Source organism: Anomaloglossus baeobatrachus, chromosome 3, assembly GCF_048569485.1.
Source record: "Anomaloglossus baeobatrachus isolate aAnoBae1 chromosome 3, aAnoBae1.hap1, whole genome shotgun sequence".
In the NCBI taxonomy this organism is placed as follows: Eukaryota; Metazoa; Chordata; class Amphibia; order Anura; family Aromobatidae; genus Anomaloglossus; species Anomaloglossus baeobatrachus.
In genome coordinates this window covers 12,728,470-12,750,147 of record NC_134355.1, presented here as the reverse complement: position 1 = coordinate 12,750,147, position 21,678 = coordinate 12,728,470, and the positions used below count along the sequence as shown (strand labels likewise).

At 48.4% G+C, this 21,678-nt stretch overlaps 1 protein-coding gene across 4 annotated transcripts in view; it reads right to left on the bottom strand.

Annotated features, from left to right (window-relative positions):
* DAAM2 (dishevelled associated activator of morphogenesis 2) overlaps nt 1–21,678 on the bottom strand; it is a 319,005-nt gene that overhangs the window by 279,293 nt on the left and 18,034 nt on the right. The window contains exon 1 of one of the 4 annotated variants that reach the window (XM_075338999.1): nt 15,113–15,184. The exons of 1 other annotated variant lie outside the window; for it this stretch is intronic. In XM_075338999.1, coding sequence (XP_075195114.1) covers nt 15,113–15,125 — 13 coding nt within the window. In that variant the 5' untranslated portion in view covers nt 15,126–15,184. Of the gene's footprint in view, nt 1–6,405; nt 6,502–15,112; nt 15,185–21,678 lie in introns of those variants that run through there. 2 more of the 4 variants (XM_075338998.1, XM_075339001.1) reach the window with 2 other exon arrangements.

Genomic DNA, 21,678 nt, shown 5'->3' with positions numbered 1-21,678 from the left:
TAATGATACACTGCTTATACACTAGTGATCTACCTCCTCTACACTAATGATACACTGCTTATACACTAGTGATCTACCTCCCCTACACTAATGATACACTGCTTATACACTAGTGATCTACCTCCCCTACACTAATGATACACTGCTTATACACTAGTGATCTGCCTCCCCTACACTAATGATACACTGCTTATACACTAGTGATCTACCTCCCCTACACTAATGATACACTGCTTATACACTAGTGATCTACCTCCCCTACACTAATGATACACTGCTTATACACTAGTGATCTACCTCCCCTACACTAATGATATACTGCTTATACACTAGTGATCTACCTCCTCTACACTAATGATACACTGCTTATACACTAGTGATCTACATCCCCTACACTGATACACTGCTTATACACTAGTGATCTACATGCCCTACACTAATGATACACTGCTTATACACTAGTGATCTACTCCCCTACACTAATGATACACTGCTTATACACTAGTGATCTACATCCCCTACACTAATGATACACTGCTTATACACTAGTGATCTACTCCCCTACACTAATGATACACTGCTTATACACTAGTGATCTACTCCCCTACACTAATGATACACTGCTTATACACTAGTGATCTACATCCCCTACACTAATGATACACTGCTTATACACTAGTGATTTACCTCCCCTACACTAATGATACACTGCTTATACACTAGTGATCTACCTCCTCTACACTAATGATACACTGCTTATACACTAGTGATCTACATCCTCTACACTAATGATACACTGCTTATACACTAGTGATCTACATCCTCTACACTAATGATACACTGCTTATACACTAGTGATCTACATCCTCTACACTAATGATACACTGCTTATACACTAGTGATCTACATCCCCTACACTAATGATACACTGCTTATACACTAGTGATCTACCTCCCCTACACTAATGATACACTGCTTATACACTAAAAAAATTGTTTAAAAGAACAGAGAGTCCTCAGTGGTTGATACCTTTTAATGGCTAACTGAAAAGATGGTAATAATTGCAAGCTTTCGAGACTACTCAGGTCTCTTCATCAGGCATGGTATCCTATACCATGCCTGATGAAGAGACCTGAGTAGTCTCGAAAGCTTGCAATTATTACCATCTTTTCAGTTAGCCATTAAAAGGTATCAACCACTGAGGACTCTCTGTTCTTTTAAACAATTTTTTTATCTCTACTGGCTAACACGGTACAAAGATATATTTTACTTGCTTATACACTAGTGATCTACATCCTCTACACTAATGATACACTGCTTATACACTAGTGATCTACATCCTCTACACTAATGATACACTGCTTATACACTAGTGATCTACCTCCTCTACACTAATGATACACTGCTTATACACTAGTGATCTACATCCTCTACACTAATGATACACTGCTTATACACTAGTGATCTACATGCCCTACACTAATGATACACTGCTTATACACTAGTGATCTACTCCCCTACACTAATGATACACTGCTTATACACTAGTGATCTACATCCCCTACACTAATGATACACTGCTTATACACTAGTGATCTACTCCCCTACACTAATGATACACTGCTTATACACTAGTGATCTACTCCCCTACACTAATGATACACTGCTTATACACTAGTGATCTACATCCCCTACACTAATGATACACTGCTTATACACTAGTGATTTACCTCCCCTACACTAATGATACACTGCTTATACACTAGTGATCTACCTCCTCTACACTAATGATACACTGCTTATACACTAGTGATCTACATCCTCTACACTAATGATACACTGCTTATACACTAGTGATCTACATCCTCTACACTAATGATACACTGCTTATACACTAGTGATCTACATCCTCTACACTAATGATACACTGCTTATACACTAGTGATCTACATCCCCTACACTAATGATACACTGCTTATACACTAGTGATCTACCTCCCCTACACTAATGATACACTGCTTATACACTAAAAAAATTGTTTAAAAGAACAGAGAGTCCTCAGTGGTTGATACCTTTTAATGGCTAACTGAAAAGATGGTAATAATTGCAAGCTTTCGAGACTACTCAGGTCTCTTCATCAGGCATGGTATCCTATACCATGCCTGATGAAGAGACCTGAGTAGTCTCGAAAGCTTGCAATTATTACCATCTTTTCAGTTAGCCATTAAAAGGTATCAACCACTGAGGACTCTCTGTTCTTTTAAACAATTTTTTTATCTCTACTGGCTAACACGGTACAAAGATATATTTTACTTGCTTATACACTAGTGATCTACATCCTCTACACTAATGATACACTGCTTATACACTAGTGATCTACATCCTCTACACTAATGATACACTGCTTATACACTAGTGATCTACCTCCTCTACACTAATGATACACTGCTTATACACTAGTGATCTACATCCTCTACACTAATGATACACTGCTTATACACTAGTGATCTACATGCCCTACACTAATGATACACTGCTTATACACTAGTGATCTACATCCCCTACACTAATGATACACTGCTTATACACTAGTGATCTACATCCCCTACACTAATGATACACTGCTTATACACTAGTGATCTACATCCCCTACACTGATACACTGCTTATACACTAGTGATGTACATCCTCTACACTAATGATACACTGCTTATACACTAGTAATCTACATGCCCTACACTAATGATACACTGCTTATACACTAGTGATCTACATCCCCTACACTAATGATACACTGCTTATACACTAGTGATCTACCTCCCCTACACTAATGATACACTGCTTATACACTAGTGATGTACATCCTCTACACTAATGATACACTGCTTATACACTAGTGATCTACATCCCCTACACTAATGATACACTGCTTATACACTAGTGATGTACATCCTCTACACTAATGATACACTGCTTATACACTAGTGATCTACCTCCTCTACACTAATGATACACTGCTTATACACTAGTGATCTACCTCCTTTACACTAATGATTCACTGCTTATACACTAGTGATCTACCTCCTCTACACTAATGATACACTGCTTATACACTAGTGATCTACCTCCCCTACACTAATGATACACTGCTTATACACTAGTGATCTACCTCCCCTACACTAATGATACACTGCTTATACACTAGTGATCTACCTCCCCTACACTAATGATACACTGCTTATACACTAGTGATCTACATCCCCTACACTAATGATACACTGCTTATACACTAGTGATCTACCTCCTCTACACTAATGATACACTGCTTATACACTAGTGATCTACCTCCCCTACACTAATGATACACTGCTTATACACTAGTGATCTACCTTCCCTACACTAATGATACACTGCTTATACACTAGTGATCTACATCCCCTACACTAATGATACACTGCTTATACACTAGTGATCTACCTCCTCTACACTAATGATACACTACTTATACACTAGTGATCTACCTCCTCTACACTAATGATACACTGCTTATACACTAGTGATCTGCATCCCCTACACTAATGATACACTGCTTATACACTAGTGATCTACATCCCCTACACTAATGATACACTGCTCATACACTAGTGATCTACATCCCCTACACTAATGATACACTGCTTATACACTAGTGACACACGACCTCTGTATTAGTGATCACCTCTGTGTACCAGCAGCAGCCATGGACCTATCTTCCTCTCTGGTTCTACAGACGGGTCGAGCGCTGGATGTTCCGGATCCATGAGAATGTTGCATGGAATCTGAGCTTGATGTGGGAAATTCTGGGAGAGGGCGGCGCTGATGTGGGGTCTGTGTTACTGCGGAGCCCTGGTCCCCGGAGGAGCGGGAGACTTTATTATTGGCAACGATTCCCAATTGAAGAACGCAAATGATTTCCTGATCCTGCGAGAGGTTTATGTCCTGCAGAAATCTCCAGAGAGAAGCTCCAGAAAAGCCAAAGCCAGGCTGCGCAACCCTACCCGCTAATGTCAGCACTGGCCCGGCCGCTAGCCGGAAAGAGAAGGCCGGCACTCACCAGAGAAAGGCCGGCACTCACCGGAGAAAGGCCGGCACTCACCAAAGAAAGGCCGGCACTCACCAAAGAAAGGTCGGCAGTTATAGGAGAAAGGCCGGCCCTCATCGGAGAAAGGCCGGCACTCACCGGAGAAAGGCCGCCACTCACCGGAGAAAGGCTGGCACTCACCTGAGAAAGGCCGGCACTCACCGGAGAAAGGCCGCCACTCACCGGAGAAAGGCCGCCACTCACCAAAGAAAGGCCGGCACTCACCAAAGAAAGGCCGGCACTCACCAAAGAAAGGCCGGCAGTTATAGGAGAAAGGCCGGCCCTCATCGGAGAAAGGCCGGCCCTCATCGGAGAAAGGCCGGCACTCACCGGAGAAAGGCCGCCACTCACCGGAGAAAGGCTGGCACTCACCAGAGAAAGGCCGGCACTCACCGGAGAAAGGCCGCCACTCACCGGAGAAAGGCCGCCACTCACCGGAGAAAAGCCGGCACTCACCGGAGAAAAGCCGGCACTCACCGGAGAAAAGCCGGCACTCACCGGAGAAAGGCCGGCACTCACCGGAGAAAGGCCGGCACTCACCGGAGAAAGGCCGGCACTCACCAAAGAAAGGCCGGCACTCACCAAAGAAAGGCCGGCACTCACCAAAGAAAGGCCGGCACTCACCAAAGAAAGGCCGGCAGTTATAGGAGAAAGGCCGGCCCTCACCGGAGAAAGGCCGGCATGTGGAGGATGCAGGTGCAGAGAGGGACGTCCAGGCCAGGGTTCATCAGAAGGGTAAAAGGGGTCGGTGCTGGAAATACAACGTCTGGGGGCAACTGACAGCAGCAATGGAGGAAACTCCACATATGTAACAATGTATCATGAGCAGCGACTACAAGCAATGTCCACACGATACCAATCACCTGCACATCACAGAGGGCAAGAGCAAGATCTTCACCCGCACCTCCGCTACATTGTATCACACCCATCACACACCAATACACAGGAGGCAAATCACATCAACAATGATCAGCCCCCGAAAAGTGCAGGAAAGAAGCAGAGACCCCTCCAAATCCACATCTAATACAAAGACCAAGTGCGGAGAAGAATGTGGGGACCTGCAGTCCTATGTAACACCACAGATAACAGTGATAAGTACAGATAATGTAGTAGAGGTCACCTGCAGTCCTATGTAACATTACAGATAATGTAGTAGATGTCGCCTGCAGTCCCATGTAACACCACAAATAACAGTGATAAGTACAGATAATGTAGTAGATGTCACCTGCAGTCCTATGTAACACCACAAATAACAGTGATAAGTACAGATAATGTAGTAGATGTCACCTGCAGTCCTATGTAACACCACAGATAACAGTGATAAGTACAGATAATGTAGTAGATGTCGCCTGCAGTCCTATGTAACACCACAGATAACACAGTGATATCTCTGAGAACAGATAATGTAGTAGATGTCACCTGCAGTCCTATGTAACACCACAGATAACACAGTGATATCTCTGAGTACAGATAATGTAGTAGATGTCACCTGCAGTCCCATGTAACACCACAGATAACACAGTGATATCTCTGAGTGCAGATAATGTAGTAGATGTCACCTGCAGTCCTATGTAACACCACAGATAACACAGTGATAAGTACAGATAATGTAGTAGATGTCACCTGCAGTCCTATGTAACACCACAAATAACAGTGATAAGTACAGATAATGTAGTAGATGTCACCTGCAGTCCTATGTAACACCACAGATAACAGTGATAAGTACAGATAATGTAGTAGATGTCGCCTGCAGTCCTATGTAACACCACAGATAACACAGTGATATCTCTGAGAACAGATAATGTAGTAGATGTCACCTGCAGTCCTATGTAACACCACAGATAACACAGTGATATCTCTGAGTACAGATAATGTAGTAGATGTCACCTGCAGTCCTATGTAACACCACAGATAACACAGTGATATCTCTGAGTACAGATAATGTAGTAGATGTCACCTGCAGTCCCATGTAACACCACAGATAACACAGTGATATCTCTGAGTGCAGATAATGTAGTAGATGTCACCTGCAGTCCTATGTAACACCACAGATAACACAGTGATATCTCTGAGTGCAGATAATGTAGTAGATGTCACCTGCAGTCCTATGTAACACCACAGATAACACAGTGATATCTCTGAGTGCAGATAATGTAGTAGATGCCACCTGCAGTCCCATGTAACACCACAGATAACACAGTGATAAGTACAGATAATGTAGTAGATGTCACCTGCAGTCCTATGTAACACCACAAGTAAAATCACAAGTTGACAGACATCATTACCTTGCCCCAGTCCTCTCACTGGTCCCAGTATATCCCGGTCTCTGGGCTCCCAGCATTGTGCAGTATCCCGGGAATCATCTCCATGACTGCTCTGTCCCCATGTGCTGCAGTGTGAGCAGAGAGGGGGGGAGTGCCGGCTGTGACACCGCAGCCCCCTCCCCGGCATTCCTCAGCACATACCCGGCCCCTGCACACTGGATATAGATCAGAGGGGACCTCATTATCCCCCACATTCCGGCTCATTGTATGGAGGGTCCGGGCTATTCTTACACCCGCACATGTGCGCTGTCAGCCATCACCGCTCAGCACAAGAGCCCATCCAGCCCCTGGGAAAGCTGGGTGACCACCATGACCGCCATTACCACTGCTGAGCCCACTGTGGTCATCCGGCTTTCTAGGCTGATACCATAGAATAATAGCTGCTGGTGATATTTGGGCCCATCAGCCTGTCAGGAGCCCAGGAAAGAGGAGTACAGCCTCATAGAGGGGTCTGTTTGCTACAATGTGTCAGTCTGTGTAGATTGGATACATTGTATCACTTCTCCCTCACTGATAGGAAATACACAGAATATGAAACCCTGATGTGTGAACGAGGCGCAGAGAACCAGAAACTACAACCTGCAAAGAGATAAGACGTCTACAAGTGTCACCAGATAAGATGCTCTGCCACCTTAAGAATGATTCCATTTACTGACAACAAGCAGAGATCTGTACGAGAGAATCTGGAAAAAACAAGCTCTATATCTATCAACTTTACTGATCCTTCGCTTTCTATTGTCCTGATCTATATCCTCTGCGGTTCCATCCAGTGTTCTATAGAAAGAGCTTGTAAGTGCACCGCCCCCGTGCGAGCAGCCGGGTTACCGCTGATGCTCGGATCCGCGGTGGCTCGAGGGGTCTCCGGACCCGGGGGTCGCGCGGCCACTCGATTAAAAGAAGGGGGGGGATATGTACAGGGGTTTTTTGGAAAGTTTGTGAGGCCACCCTCGGTGCATGGTAATGTGAGGGACCACCGCTGCCGTTGGGGAGCCTGGTGGCGGTGGTGTAGCGGCACCGGCCGCGCTATGCTTCATCATTACTGTGCGCGGTGACGGGGGAGCTGCCGTAGCCGCTGACACCAAGCAGGGGGGCCCGGTGTTGGCGGCAGCACCTGGTCATATAGCGGCCGCGTGGTCTGTGACAGATCAGAGCAGCTCCTCTCTCACTGGCAGAAGCTGGCTGCTGATCTGCCGGGCGGCCGCCGGGCCCCCAACCTCCCGGGCCCAGTTGCAATGGCAACCGCTGCGACCGCGGTAGTTACGCCCCTGGATGGTGGGATGGTATTTGGGTGCCATGGGGGAAAAGGAACAGGGGTCTTCAAGGCACTCACTCAGTCCAGGAATAACAACACCGACAGCTTGTAAACCAGAATTCTGAGCACCGCTGCAGCTTGTAGGGAGCACGCTGGGGTTCATGCCCTTGGTGTTGCAGTGCCTGTGGCCCTATCCCTGGCACCTTAGTCTCGATTGGACCCTTTGGTATGAAACTCTTCGAGTCCCGCTCACCCGTATGGATAACGGAGTGAGCTTGCTCTCAGGGTTCACGCATAGGATTTCTTTGGACTGTATTGGGAAAGTCCTATCCCATCGGTGCACTAGTACCCCGATTTTGGAGTGGGTTGGGGATGACACTTGAATTCTTCACCCCTGTCGGCTAAATTACAGGAACACATGAAGCTACTTTTCAGCCTGGGGTCCACGTACCCCGTCGTGCCCTGGCCCCTGCCTGGTGATAGCGCAAGGCTGCCGGCCGACCTCCTCGGCAGTCCGTGCCCCTTGACACTGTCCCCTGCGACCGTTGTTCCAGCTCCTACCAGGCCCAGACCAATGTCCTCCATCTAGTACACAGGAGCCCTGCTCCATGACCTCTCCTCACGAGAGCCACTTCCTCCTCTCTCCTTAACTCTCAACTGTCAACTGTCACTGTCCTCACTTTCTCCTCACCAACCCCCCATGTGGGCGGACATATTCCCTTCAGGCCCCCCAATGGTGTGTCTGGTGGGTTTGGTGCAAAGTGTTCCTAGGATTTTGATTGGCTAAGCTGTTAGCAACACCAAGGGACCAGGACCCGTAACCAAGGAGGATGGATACTGTGCAGAAGGGCAGATTGCACAATACCCTGCGACGACCTGATAGGCCAGGGCGTCACATAAGCACTGCACTCACTTCATGAGAGGCTGCAGAGGTGGCTGGTAACCCAGGCAACGAACAGTAATCAATAAAATTAAAGGGAATCTGTCAGCAGGTTTTTGCTCCCCCATCAGAGAGCAGCATAAAGTAGAGACAGAGACCCGGATTCCAGTGATGTGTCACTTACTGAGATGTGTGTTGTAGTTTTGATAAAATGTTTTCTTTGAAGCAGATCTAGCAGTTATACAGAACTCAGGAAATGCTGGACTACCTGCACCACACCAAGTAGTCCTGCAATGATAATCTACTGCTGATTAAACCGTGATTTTATCAAAACTACACTAAGCAGCCCAGTAAGTGACACATCGCTGGAATCAGGATCTCGGCCCCTACATTATGATCCTCTCAGATAGGGGGCAAAAACCTGGTGACAGATTCCCTTTCATTGTAAAGTGGCCACAGATCCAAGGCAGATGCACTCATGTTCACTGGAATAGGCGCAAGTGGGCAGTGCCCAACAGGGGGCAGCACACAGATGACACAGCCGTGCACGTCTACTCTACAAGGGATCCCTTCCAATGGCACCGACAACAGCTGATGGTTGGAGCTGCCGGATGTCGCCCCCCACTGACCTATCCCAATATAAAGTCATGGACCGCCCCTTTAATACTCTGAGGCTATCCCTTTACAGTTTTGGTAAGTGGAGGTGCAGTGAGTGTGACGCTTCCCGCTGCTGGAGTTACCCTGAAATGAAATGTAATGGGAGCTGTCAGCGCTGATGGTCTCCATGTGTCGCCCCACATCGAATATGCTGCACCACATAAGTCACCCCCATATCCAGTGCAGGAGGGTCCCCACTATCTGCCGCAGCAGGGAATGCCGGCCACCCCAATATCCCCAGGAAGAACATGGGCTAAGCTTTCCCTGGCACTCGTCATAACCAAAAGTCGGGAGTCAGTGTTTATAAATACTGTTACATTGTTACCATTACAGTTGTTTCCAGAGAAGGTTTGTTATTGAGCGGTGAGGGCCACGAGGGGTAAACACAGGGCGGGGTCCCTTTAGGCACTGACCTAAATGCTTTACATGCTGGAGCCCAAAACTGGGACAGGACGACCCCACAGTGACATCCACGGGGCGAATGGGGACGCAGTGCACTGGAGATGGAGCGGGGGTCCCGTCAGCCCCCTACAGCCTCTGTGCTGGAGATGGAGCGGGGGTCCTGTCAGCCCCCTGCAGCCTCTGTGCTGGAGATGGAGCGGGGTCCCGTCAGCCCCCTGCAGCCTCTGTGCTGGAGATGGAGCAGGGGTCCCGTCAGCTCCCTGCAGCCTCGGTGCTGGAGATGGAGCGGGGTCCCGTCAGCCCCCTGCAGCCTCTGTGCTGGAGATGGAGCGGGGGTCCCGTCAGCCCCCTGCAGCCTCTGTGCTGGAGATGGAGCAGGCGTCTCATCAGCCCCCTGCAGCCTCTGTGCTGGAGATGGAGCGGGGGTCCCGTCAGCCCCCTGCAGCCTCTGTGCTGGAGATGGAGCGGGGGTCCCGTCAGCCCCCTGCAGCCTCTGTACTGGAGATGGAGCGGGGGTCCCGTCAGCCCCCTGCAGCCTCGGTGCTGGAGATGGAGCGGGGTCCCGTCAGCCCCCTGCAGCCTCGGTGCTGGAGATGGAGCGGGGTCCCGTCAGCCCCCTGCAGCCTCGGTGCTGGAGATGGAGCGGGGGTCCCGTCAGCCCCCTGCAGCCTCTGTGCTGGAGATGGAGCAGGGGTCCCGTCAGCTCCCTGCAGCCTCGGTGCTGGAGATGGAGCGGGGTCCCGTCAGCCCCCTGCAGCCTCTGTGCTGGAGATGGAGCGGGGGTCCCGTCAGCCCCCTGCAGCCTCTGTGCTGGAGATGGAGCAGGCGTCTCATCAGCCCCCTGCAGCCTCTGTGCTGGAGATGGAGCGGGGGTCCCGTCAGCCCCCTGCAGCCTCTGTGCTGGAGATGGAGCGGGGGTCCCGTCAGCCCCCTGCAGCCTCGGTGCTGGAGATGGAGCGGGGTCCCGTCAGCCCCCTGCAGCCTCGGTGCTGGAGATGGAGCGGGGTCCCGTCAGCCCCCTGCAGCCTCGGTGCTGGAGATGGAGCGGGGTCCCGTCAGCCCCCTGCAGCCTCTGTGCTGGAGATGGAGCGGGGTCCCGTCAGCCCCCTGCAGCCTCGGTGCTGGAGATGGAGCGGGGTCCTGTCAGCCCCCTGCAGCCTCTGTGCTGGAGATGGAGCGGAGTCCCGTCAGCCCCCTGCAGCCTCTGTGCTGGAGATGGAGCGGGGGTCCCGTCAGCCCCCTGCAGCCTCGGTGCTGGAGATGGAGAGGGGGTCCCGTCAGCCCCTGGTCTCGGTGGTTTGTACTTGACGGCCACTTATTCTAGGAGGAAGATACTGTTACCATGTAACAAGCCCTACACTGTCAGACATCAGGGGTGACAGGCAGCGGAGGATCTGAAATAGGAAGAAATTAAGAGACAAAGAATATTCGAAAGTCGTAAAACCTGGACAGTCATTAACCCTTTCACACCCACATAAAATAGCGCAGTCGGGTTATCCCAATCCGCTCATGTCACCGAGGCCTCCAGTGTGGCAGTCGCCATGGTTTCCGCCACCGTCTAGACCAGGATGATACCATCTTCAGTAATTATGGGTTATCCAGTTCTCCAAAACGTTGGCATCTAAGAGAGGAATCTCAAAAGACGCTGAAATTACCGCCATCTCGTGACACTCCAGGAACAGTGAAATTAAGAAGAGCCGCTAAAAAGAAACTACTGCTCCCTGTTATCAGCCATTTCTCGCAGCAGCGTTCAATGGCCGCCGGCGGTTACTTTACTGATCAGTGACAGTTTCAGTTCAGAGAGGGCAAGAAACATGAGCACAAACAATGAGAAATCAATCATCAACCGCTCGTCTTGTGCACAGAACACGATTCAGCAGCACACGCTGATGACACAGGACGCGGAGCTGCCAAGAAAGCCAAGACTTAAAGGGATCGGTCAACAGGATATTCCTTTGTAATCTGAGAGTAGCATAATGTAGAGACAGGGACCCTGATTCCAGCGATGTGTCACTTACTGGGCTGTGTGCTGTCTCCTCTGCTGCAGATCTAGCAGCTATACAGAGCTCATGATTATGCTGGACTACCTGCAGCACGCCAAGTAGTCCTGTAATGATAACTACTGCAGATTAAACAGTGAATTTATCAAAACTACACTAAGCAGCCCAGTAAGTGACACATCGCTGGAATCAGGATCTCTGCCCCTACATTGTTCTGTTCTCAGATTAGGCGGCAAAAACCTGCTGACAGATTCCCTCTAACTAAACTTAAAAAATAAAATCATCTGACAACACTTGGGAGACAGGCGGCCGGCTTGTGCTGGTCCATAACTGGGAAACAAGCATCACTGGGAAAGCACTTTCCTGACAGACAATGGAAACACAAAGATAAGACAGCTGATTACAATCTATTACACTCTGTTATCAACCATTACTAAAGGAGGAGACTGTAGGACAGGTGAGTACAATCTATTACTTACTGTTATCAACCATTACTAGGGGGCTAGAAGGTAGGACAGGTGAGTACAATCTATTACTCCCTGTTATCAACCATTACTAGGTGGCTAGAAGGTAGGACAGGTAAGTGCAATTTATTACTCTCTGTTATCAGCCATTACTGGGGGAGGAGACTGTAGGACAGGGGAGTACAGTCTATTACTCTCTGGCAATTCACAGCTGGCATGAATCCCTTATATTATCCAGTTTCCCGCCACACCACGGCAATGAGAAGAACCCAGTACAGTGCCAGATTTGGATGGATGTGTCACTTCCGGGGTGGCTGTGGGCTGCTATTTTTAGGCTGGGAAGGTCCAAATAACTATGGCCCTTCCCACCCTAAAAATATCAGCCCCCAGTTGTCTGCTGTCCCTTGGCTGGTTTTGAACAAATGGGGGGACCCCTATGACGTTTTTTAAAAATATGTTTTCAAATAAATAAAAAAAGAAATCAGCGTGGGACCACCTAAAAAAAATAAAATATTAATTTTAGTATCATGCATTTTTTTTTTCCGGTACAGGTCACACGGATGGCCATATGGATCTCCAAAACGGGCCGTGTAACACGTGTATTTTTTACACGGATGTGTGACGGAGCCGGAGACAAATTACAATATTTGAGACAAAAAGTCCTTTTGTGTAGATAGAAAAAGCCTCAGATCTTGGAGCTCATGAAAAATAGAAAAACAAAAAGATGCCGGGTTTATATTTTGGCTCGGTGTAAGCGGCGCCTGCAGCAGCATTTTTGGCCGTTCTCAGCAGTGGAGGGGTTAAAGCAGGAATATAGATGTAACCGCTGCCTTACAAGGAAGCAAAGAGCATTAAGTTGCATTTGTGAAATTCCAGCATGTAAGTCAGTGCAGTGCGCAGTTTCCATGATGTAAGGAGCCGCTGCTGCCTGCACTACAACTGCCTGCCATCTGGAGGACATTGTGTCTCTGGAATGATCAGGCTCCCAGGACCCCGGGTCAACAGCACCATGGGGAAAAGGCCGCCATGGACCCTGCGCTGGAAGCAACGAGTCTGTGCACGCAGCAAGGAACAGGACACGATGCAGCAAACTGATATAGAGTTATACAGAGGGCAGACAGCCAGGATTATACCTGTATATAACAATACCATCTATAGGTGTCACTGCAGAAACAATCACACCCCTCATCCTAGAGTCACAGGTCCCAACCTTACATAGGAGTATTCTAAACCGCTAATAGTGAAGAATCCCAAGAGTGAGGTTAGAAAAACCAGTATACAACAGGTCTGTCCAGCAAACACTCTCTTGAACACTTCCAACTATAAAATACTGCCCCTATCCATTTTATTACCAGAATATGAATCTCAGTTTTATAAGAAATGGTTTATAATATGATAACTTAGACGGCCAAAATGGCCTTAGTCGCATTTCACGGTATATCAAACGTTTATGACTTACTCCAATCTATAAGTAAATCAATCATCATTCTTTAATGTTTTCCATTCTTTGTATTAATAATTTGAAACTCAATAAAAAATTTATTGTTTAAAAAAAAAAATACTGCCCCTATATGCAAAAAAAAAAATGAAATACTATAATACTGCTCCTATGTACAAGAATATAATTGCTATAATACTGCCCCTATGTACAAGAATATAACAACTATAATACTGCCCCTATATACAAGAATATAACTACTATAATATTGTCCCTATATACAAGAATATAACTACTATAATACTGCCCCTATGTACAAGAATATAACTACTATAATACTGCCCCTATGTACAAGAATATAAGTACTACAATACTGCCCCTATGTACAAGAATATAACTACTACAATACTGCCCCTATGTACAAGAATATAACTACTATAATACTACCTCCTATGTACAAGAATATAACAACTATAATACTGCCCCTATGTACAAGAATATAACTACTATAATACTGCTCCTATGTACAAGAATATAACTACTATAATACTGCTTCTATGTACAAGAATATAACTACTATAATACTGCTCCTATGTACAAGAATATAACTACTATAATATTGTCCCTATATACAAGAATATAACTACTGTAATACTGCCCCTATGTACAAGAATATAACTACTATAATACTGCCCCCTATGTACAAGAATATAACTACTATAATACTGCTCCTATGTACAAGAATATAACTACTATAATACTGCCCCTATGTACAAGAATATAACTACTATAATACTGCCCTTATGTACAAGAATATAACTACTATAATACTGCCCCCCTATGTACAAGAATATAACTACTATAACACTGCCCCTATGTACAAGAATATAACTACTATAATACTGCTCCTATGTGCAAGAATAAAACTACTATAATACTGCCCCTATGTACAACAATATAACTACTATAATACTGCTCCCTATATACAAGAATATAACTTCTATAATACTGCTCCTATGTGCAAGAATAAAACTACTATAATACTGCCCCTATGTACAAGAATGTAACTACTATAATAATGCCCCTATGTACAAGAATATAACTACTATAATACTGCCCCCTATGTAAAAGAATATAACTACTATAATACTGCTCCTATATACAAGAATATAACTACTATAATACTGCCCCCTATGTACAAGAATATAACTACTATAATACTGCCCCCTATGTACACGAATATAACTACTATAATAATGCTCCTATATACAAGAATATAACTACTATAATACTGCCTCCTATGTACAAGAATATAACTACTATAATACTGCCTCCTATATACAAGAATATAATTACTATAATACTGCCCCTATGTACAAGAATATAACTACTATAATACTGCCCCCTATGTACAAGAATATAACTACTATAATACTGCCTCCTATGTACAAGAATATAACTACTATAATACTGCTCCTATATCCAAGAATATAATTGCTATAATACTGCCCCCTATGTACAGGAATATAACTGTTATAATACTGACTTCTTCCATATCATTTCTCTGTTTCTTACCCCGTGGTGTCATTAGTAGGGTTGCATTGATGGGTCTGATATCTTTCGTGTGAGCAGAGTTGCTCTTTTCGGAGTACTCCTCGGGGGCACCGGTGATATTATTGCTATCAGTAGATGTAGACCCTCACTCATTGCTGATGGAGCATTAGTAACATGGGGAAATATCTTCTCATTGGAGGTCGGGGTACTGGGTGGGAGTCAGCGTCTTTGGTCACATGACATGTCCTCAGCAGACCCTGCGTCCCACAAAAAGAAAACATCCCCTGCTAATTTTAATTGTCTCTCCAGTAAAGGAGACAAACTCTAGCACAGCGCCACCTATTGGAAGTAGCGATCCTAAAAGTCACAAGTGGATTTTCGACAATCCTTTGCAATATGACTCAGGATATATAAGCCAGATCAGAATCCCAATTTGCAGACACGGTGTTTCGGGGTGCTTGCCCCTCGTCAGTGCAAAGTATGGGGGTGTCTGATCTGGCTCATGAGAAAGCTATGTGGGGACCACGGGGGAACACTATTCTCCTTAAGGAGACTTTGCAAGCCAGTCTGGCTGCCAGGTAAGGGGACTTATAGCTGCAATGCCCCTAAAATTCCACGGGGGAACACTATTCTCCTTAAGGAGACTTTGCAAGCCAGTCTGGCTGCCAGGTAAGGGGACTTATAGCTGCAATGCTGCTAATTTTAGTCCTTCTGGCCGGAGCGGACCCTGAGACTGTGACTCTCCCAGGGCTGCAGCAGCAAATCTCTGGCCACAAACCATTTCCGGGCCTGATGCAGCAGTAACGCGGCAGAATGTATCAGTCCAGAATGTATCAGTCCAGAATGTATCAGTCCAGAATGTGCAGAGGACAAAAGGACAAATATGACATGGATACATTATTACTAGATCTGTGAGAAGGGACTCCAGCATCATATCCACCACCCCGGTGACCTCATTGTATCATATCAGTCACCCAGGTGACCTCACTGTAACATATCCGTCACCCCGGTGACCTCACTGTATCATATCAGTCACCCCGGTGACCTCACTGTAACATATCCGTCACCCCGGTGACCTCACTGTATCATATCAGTCACCCCGGTGACCTCCCTGTAACATATCCGTCACCCCGGTGACCTCCCTGTAACATATCCGTCACCCAGGTAACCTCACTGTATCATATCCGTCACCCCGGTGACCTCACTGTATCATATCCGTCACCCCGGTGACCTCACTGTTTCATATCCGTCACCCCGGTGACCTCACTGTTTCATATCCGTCACCCAGGTGACCTCACTGTATCATATCCGTCACCCCGGTGACCTCACTGTATCATATCCGTCACCCAGGTGACCTCACTGTATCATATCCGTCACCCCGGTGACCTCACTGTATCATATCCGTCACCCCGGTGACCTCACTGTTTCATATCAGTCACCCCATTGACCTCACTGTATCATATCCGTCACCCCGGTGACCTCACTGTATCATATCCGTCACCCCGGTGACCTCACTGTATCATATCCGTCACCTCGGTGACCTCACTGTATCATATCCATCACCCCGGTGACCTCCCTGTAACATATCCGTCACCCCGGTGACCTCACTGTATCATATCCGTCACCCCGGTGACCTCACTGTATCATATCCATCACCCCGGTGACCTCCCTGTAACATATTCATCACCCCGGTGACCTCACTGTATCATATCCGTCACCCCGGTGACCTCACTGTTTCATATCCGTCACCACATTGACCTCACTGTATCATATCCGTCACCCCGGTGACCTCCCTGTAACATATCCGTCACCCTGGTGACCTCACTGTTTCATATCCGTCACCCCATTGACCTCACTGTATCATAGCCGTCACCCCGGTGACCTCACTGTATCATATCCGTCACCCCGGTGACCTCACTGTATCATATCCGTCACCTCGGTGACCTCACTGTATCATATCCATCACCCCGGTGACCTCCCTGTAACATATCCGTCACCCCGGTGACCTCACTGTATCATATCCGTCACCCCGGTGACCTCACTGTATCATATCCATCACCCCGGTGACCTCCCTGTAACATATCCGTCACCCCGGTGACCTCACTGTATCATATCCGTCACCCCGGTGACCTCACTGTTTCATATCCGTCACCACATTGACCTCACTGTATCATATCCGTCACCCCATTGACCTCACTGTATCATATCCGTCACCCCGGTGACCTCACTGTATCATATCCGTCACCCCGGTGACCTCACTGTATCATATCCGTCACCTCGGTGACCTCACTGTATCATATCCATCACCCCGGTGACCTCCCTGTAACATATCCGTCACCCCGGTGACCTCACTGTATCATATCCGTCACCCCGGTGACCTCACTGTATCATATCCATCACCCCGGTGACCTCCCTGTAACATATTCATCACCCCGGTGACCTCACTGTATCATATCCGTCACCCCGGTGACCTCACTGTTTCATATCCGTCACCACATTGACCTCACTGTATCATATCCGTCACCCCGGTGACCTCCCTGTAACATATCCGTCACCCCGGTGACCTCACTGTTTCATATCCGTCAGCCCATTGACCTCACTGTATCATATCCGTCACCCCATTGACCTCACTGTATCATATCCGTCACCCCATTGACCTCACTGTATCATATCCGTCACCCCGGTGACCTCACTGTATCATATCCGTCACCCCAGTGACCTCACTGTATCATATCCGTCACCCCGGTGACCTCACTGTATCATAACCGTCACCCCGGTGACCTCACTGTATCATATCCGTCACCCCGGTGACCTCACTGTTTCATATCCGTCACCACATTGACCTCACTGTTTCATATCCGTCACCACATTGACCTCACTGTATCATATCCGTCACCCCGGTGACCTCACTGTATCATATCCGTCACCCCGGTGACCTCACTGTATCATATCCGTCACCTCGGTGACCTCACTGTATCATATCCATCACCCCGGTGACCTCACTGTATCATATCCGTCACCCCGGTGACCTCCCTGTAACATATCCGTCACCCCAGTGACCTCACTGTATCATATCCGTCACCCTGGTGACCTCACTGTATCATATCTATCACCCCGGTGACCTCACTGTATCATATCCGTCACCCCGGTGACCTCCCTGTAACATATCCGTCACCCCGGTGACCTCACTGTATCATATCCGTCACCCCGGTGACCTCACTGTATCATATCCGTCACCCCAGTGACCTCACTGTATCATATCCGTCACCCTGGTGACCTCACTGTATCATATCCGTCACCCCGGTGACCTCACTGTATCATATCCGTCACCCCGGTGACCTCCCTGTAACATATCCGTCACCCCGGTGACCTCCCTGTAACATATCCGTCACCCCAGTGACCTCACTGTATCATATCCGTCACCCTGGTGACCTCACTGTATCATATCTATCACCCCGGTGACCTCACTGTATCATATCCGTCACCCCGGTGACCTCCCTGTAACATATCCGTCACCCCGGTGACCTCACTGTATCATATCCGTCACCCCGGTGACCTCCCTGTATCATATCCGTCACCCCGGTGACCTCACTGTATCATATCCGTCACCCCGGTGACCTCACTGTATCATATCCGTCATCATTCACCTGTAATTCATTTACTACTAAATAAGGGTAAGAAGTGTGAGCTTTTTCCCCATCAGGTCATATCCAAAAAAAAATTATTCCAAATTGTAACTATTCCATACTGACGCTTACCCCACAGACCCCCCCCCCGACCCCCAGGCAGGCAGGTAGGTAGCTGAAGCAATGGAAACCGCAGGCAGGCAGGTACCTGAAGAACTGGAAACCGCAGGCAGGCAGGTAGCTGAAGCAATGGAAACCACAGGCAGGCAGGTAGCTGAAGCAATGGAAACCACAGGCAGGCAGGTAGCTGAAGCAATGGAAACCGCAGGCAGGCAGGTAGCTGAAGCAATGGAAACCGCAGGCAGGCAGGTAGCTGAAGCAATGGAAACCACAGGCAGGCAGGTAGCTGAAGAACTGGAAACCACAGGCAGGCTGTGTGATACTAGAAACCGCTGGCAGGTAGGTAGCTGAAGCAATGGTAACCGCAGGCAGGTAGGTAGCTAGAGCTGGAAACCGCTGGCAGGCAGGTACCTGAAGAACTGGAAACCACAGGCAGGCAGGTACCTGAAGAACTGGAAACCGTAGGCAGGTAGATAGCTGAAGAATTGGAAACCGCTAGAAGGTAGGCAGCTGAAGAACTGGAAAGCGATGGCAGGTAGGTAGCTGAAGAACTGGAAATCGCAGGCAGGCAGGTAGCTGAAGAACTGGAAACCGCAGGCAGGCAGGTAGCTGAAGAACTGGAAACCGCAGGCAGGTATCTGAAGAACTGGAAACCATAGGCAGGTATCTGAAGAACTGGAAACCATAGGCAGGCAGGTATCTGAAGAACTGGAAACCATAAGCAGGTGGGTAGCTGTGGTACTGGAAACCACAAGCAGGCAGGTAGCTGAAGAATTGGAAACCACAGGCAGGTAAGAAACTTCCTGGAGACCACAAAGGTAGCAAACAAACTCTGGAGTAACTAGAAAGTCTGATACCAGGGAGGCCGCAGATGGACCGTAGACATCCTGGACGTTGCAAGTGGACACGTAGATGAAGAGGTCTTAGAAGACTGGACACTTGTAGCAGAAGACAGAACTCCGGAGAAACTAGCAAGTCTGATACCATGGAGGCCGCAGACGGTCAGGAGACGTCCTGAAGACCGCAGACCCGTGACTGTGCAAGGAACAAACTACAAGTCTCAGGAATACTGCAGTCTTACTACCGACCCCGGTGTGTGGAGCCGTATAGAGGATTAGGTAGAAGATCACATGTGACCACACAACATCACTGGACCGGGTCACAGGGAGCAAAGCACGGAGCTGGGACAGGTGGTAACAGGAAACCTGGTCTACACTGACATCTTGGATCTAGCTCCTCATATTTCCCGGGGTCAGGAGATGTTCTAAGGTCTAAACACATAAAGTTATCAGACGTCTCAGATGTTCTCAGATCTCCGCGGCTCCTGCACATTTTTGTGGAACCAGAACAGATTTTCTCCAATTAATTTCCAAACAGTCCAGACAGTGACAGTGCGACCCGCCCCCGAGGAGCCTCAGTAATTTACCTGTCACTCAGACACAATAAAGCAAGCAGCAGAAAGCAAAGTCCTTCTCATCACAACCAAACCCAATATCTTCTCCATCTACTCTAACAGCTACAGACTCGATACAGAGAGCAATGGGGAGAGGGGATAGAGGAGGGAGGAGAGAGCAATGGGGAGAGAGGATAGAGGAGAGAGGAGAGAGCAATGGGGAGAGAGGATAGAGGAGAGAGGAGAGAGCAATAGGGAGGGGATAGAGGAGAGGAGAGAGCAATGGGGAGAGGAGAGAGGAGAGAGCAATGGGGAGAGGGGATAGAGGAGAGGAGAGAGGAGAGAGCAATGGGGAGAAGGGAGAGGAGAGAGGAGAGAGCAATGGGGAGAGGGGATAGAGGAGGGAGGAGAGAGCAATGGGGAGAGAGGATAGAGGAGAGAGGAGAGAGCAATAGGGAGGGGATAGAGGAGGGAGGAGAGAGCAATGGGGAGAGAGGATAGAGGAGAGAGGAGAGAGCAATAGGGAGAGGGGATAGAGGAGAGGAGAGAGGAGAGAGCAATAGGGAGGGGATAGGAGAGAGGAGAGAGGAGAGAGCAATGGGGAGAGGAGAGAGCAATGGGGAGAGAGGATAGAGGAGAGAGGAGAGAGCAATAGGGAGAGGGGATAGAGGAGAGAGGAGAGAGCAATGGGGAGAAGGGAGAGGAGAAAGGAGAGAGCAATGGGGAGAAGGGAGAGGAGAAAGGAGAGAGCAATGGGGAGAAGGGAGAGGAGAGAGGAGAGAGCAATGGGGAGAAGGGAGAGGAGAGAGCGATGGGGAGAAGGGAGAGGAGAGAGGAGAGAGCAATGGGGAGAAGGGAGAGGAGAAAGGAGAGAGCAATGGGGAGAAGGGAGAGGAGAGAGCAATGGGGAGAAGGGAGAGGAGAAAGGAGAGAGCAATGGGGAGAAGGGAGAGGAGAGAGGAGAGCGCAATGGGGAGAAGGGAGAGGAGAGAGCGATGGGGAGAAGGGACAGGAGAGAGGAGAGAGCGATGGGGAGAGGGGAGAAGGGAGAGGAGAGAGCAATGGGGAGAGGAGAGAAGGGAGAGGAGAGAGGAGAGAGCAATGGGGAGAGGAGAGAAGGGAGAGGAGAGAGGAGAGAGCAATGGGGAGAGGGGAGAGAGGAGAGGAGAGAGGAGAGAGCAATGGGGAGAAGGGAGAGGAGAGAGGAGAGAGCAATGGGGAGAAGGGAGAGGAGAGAGGAGAGAGCAATGGGGAGAAGGGAGAGGAGAGAGCGATGGGGAGAAGGGAGAGGAGAGAGGAGAGAGCGATGGGGAGAGGGGAGAAGGGAGAGGAGAGAGCAATGGGGAGAGGGGAGAAGGGAGAGGAGAGAGGAGAGAGCGATGGGGAGAAGGGAGAGGAGAGAGGAGAGAGCGATGGGGAGAGGGGAGAAGGGAGAGGAGAGAGGAGAG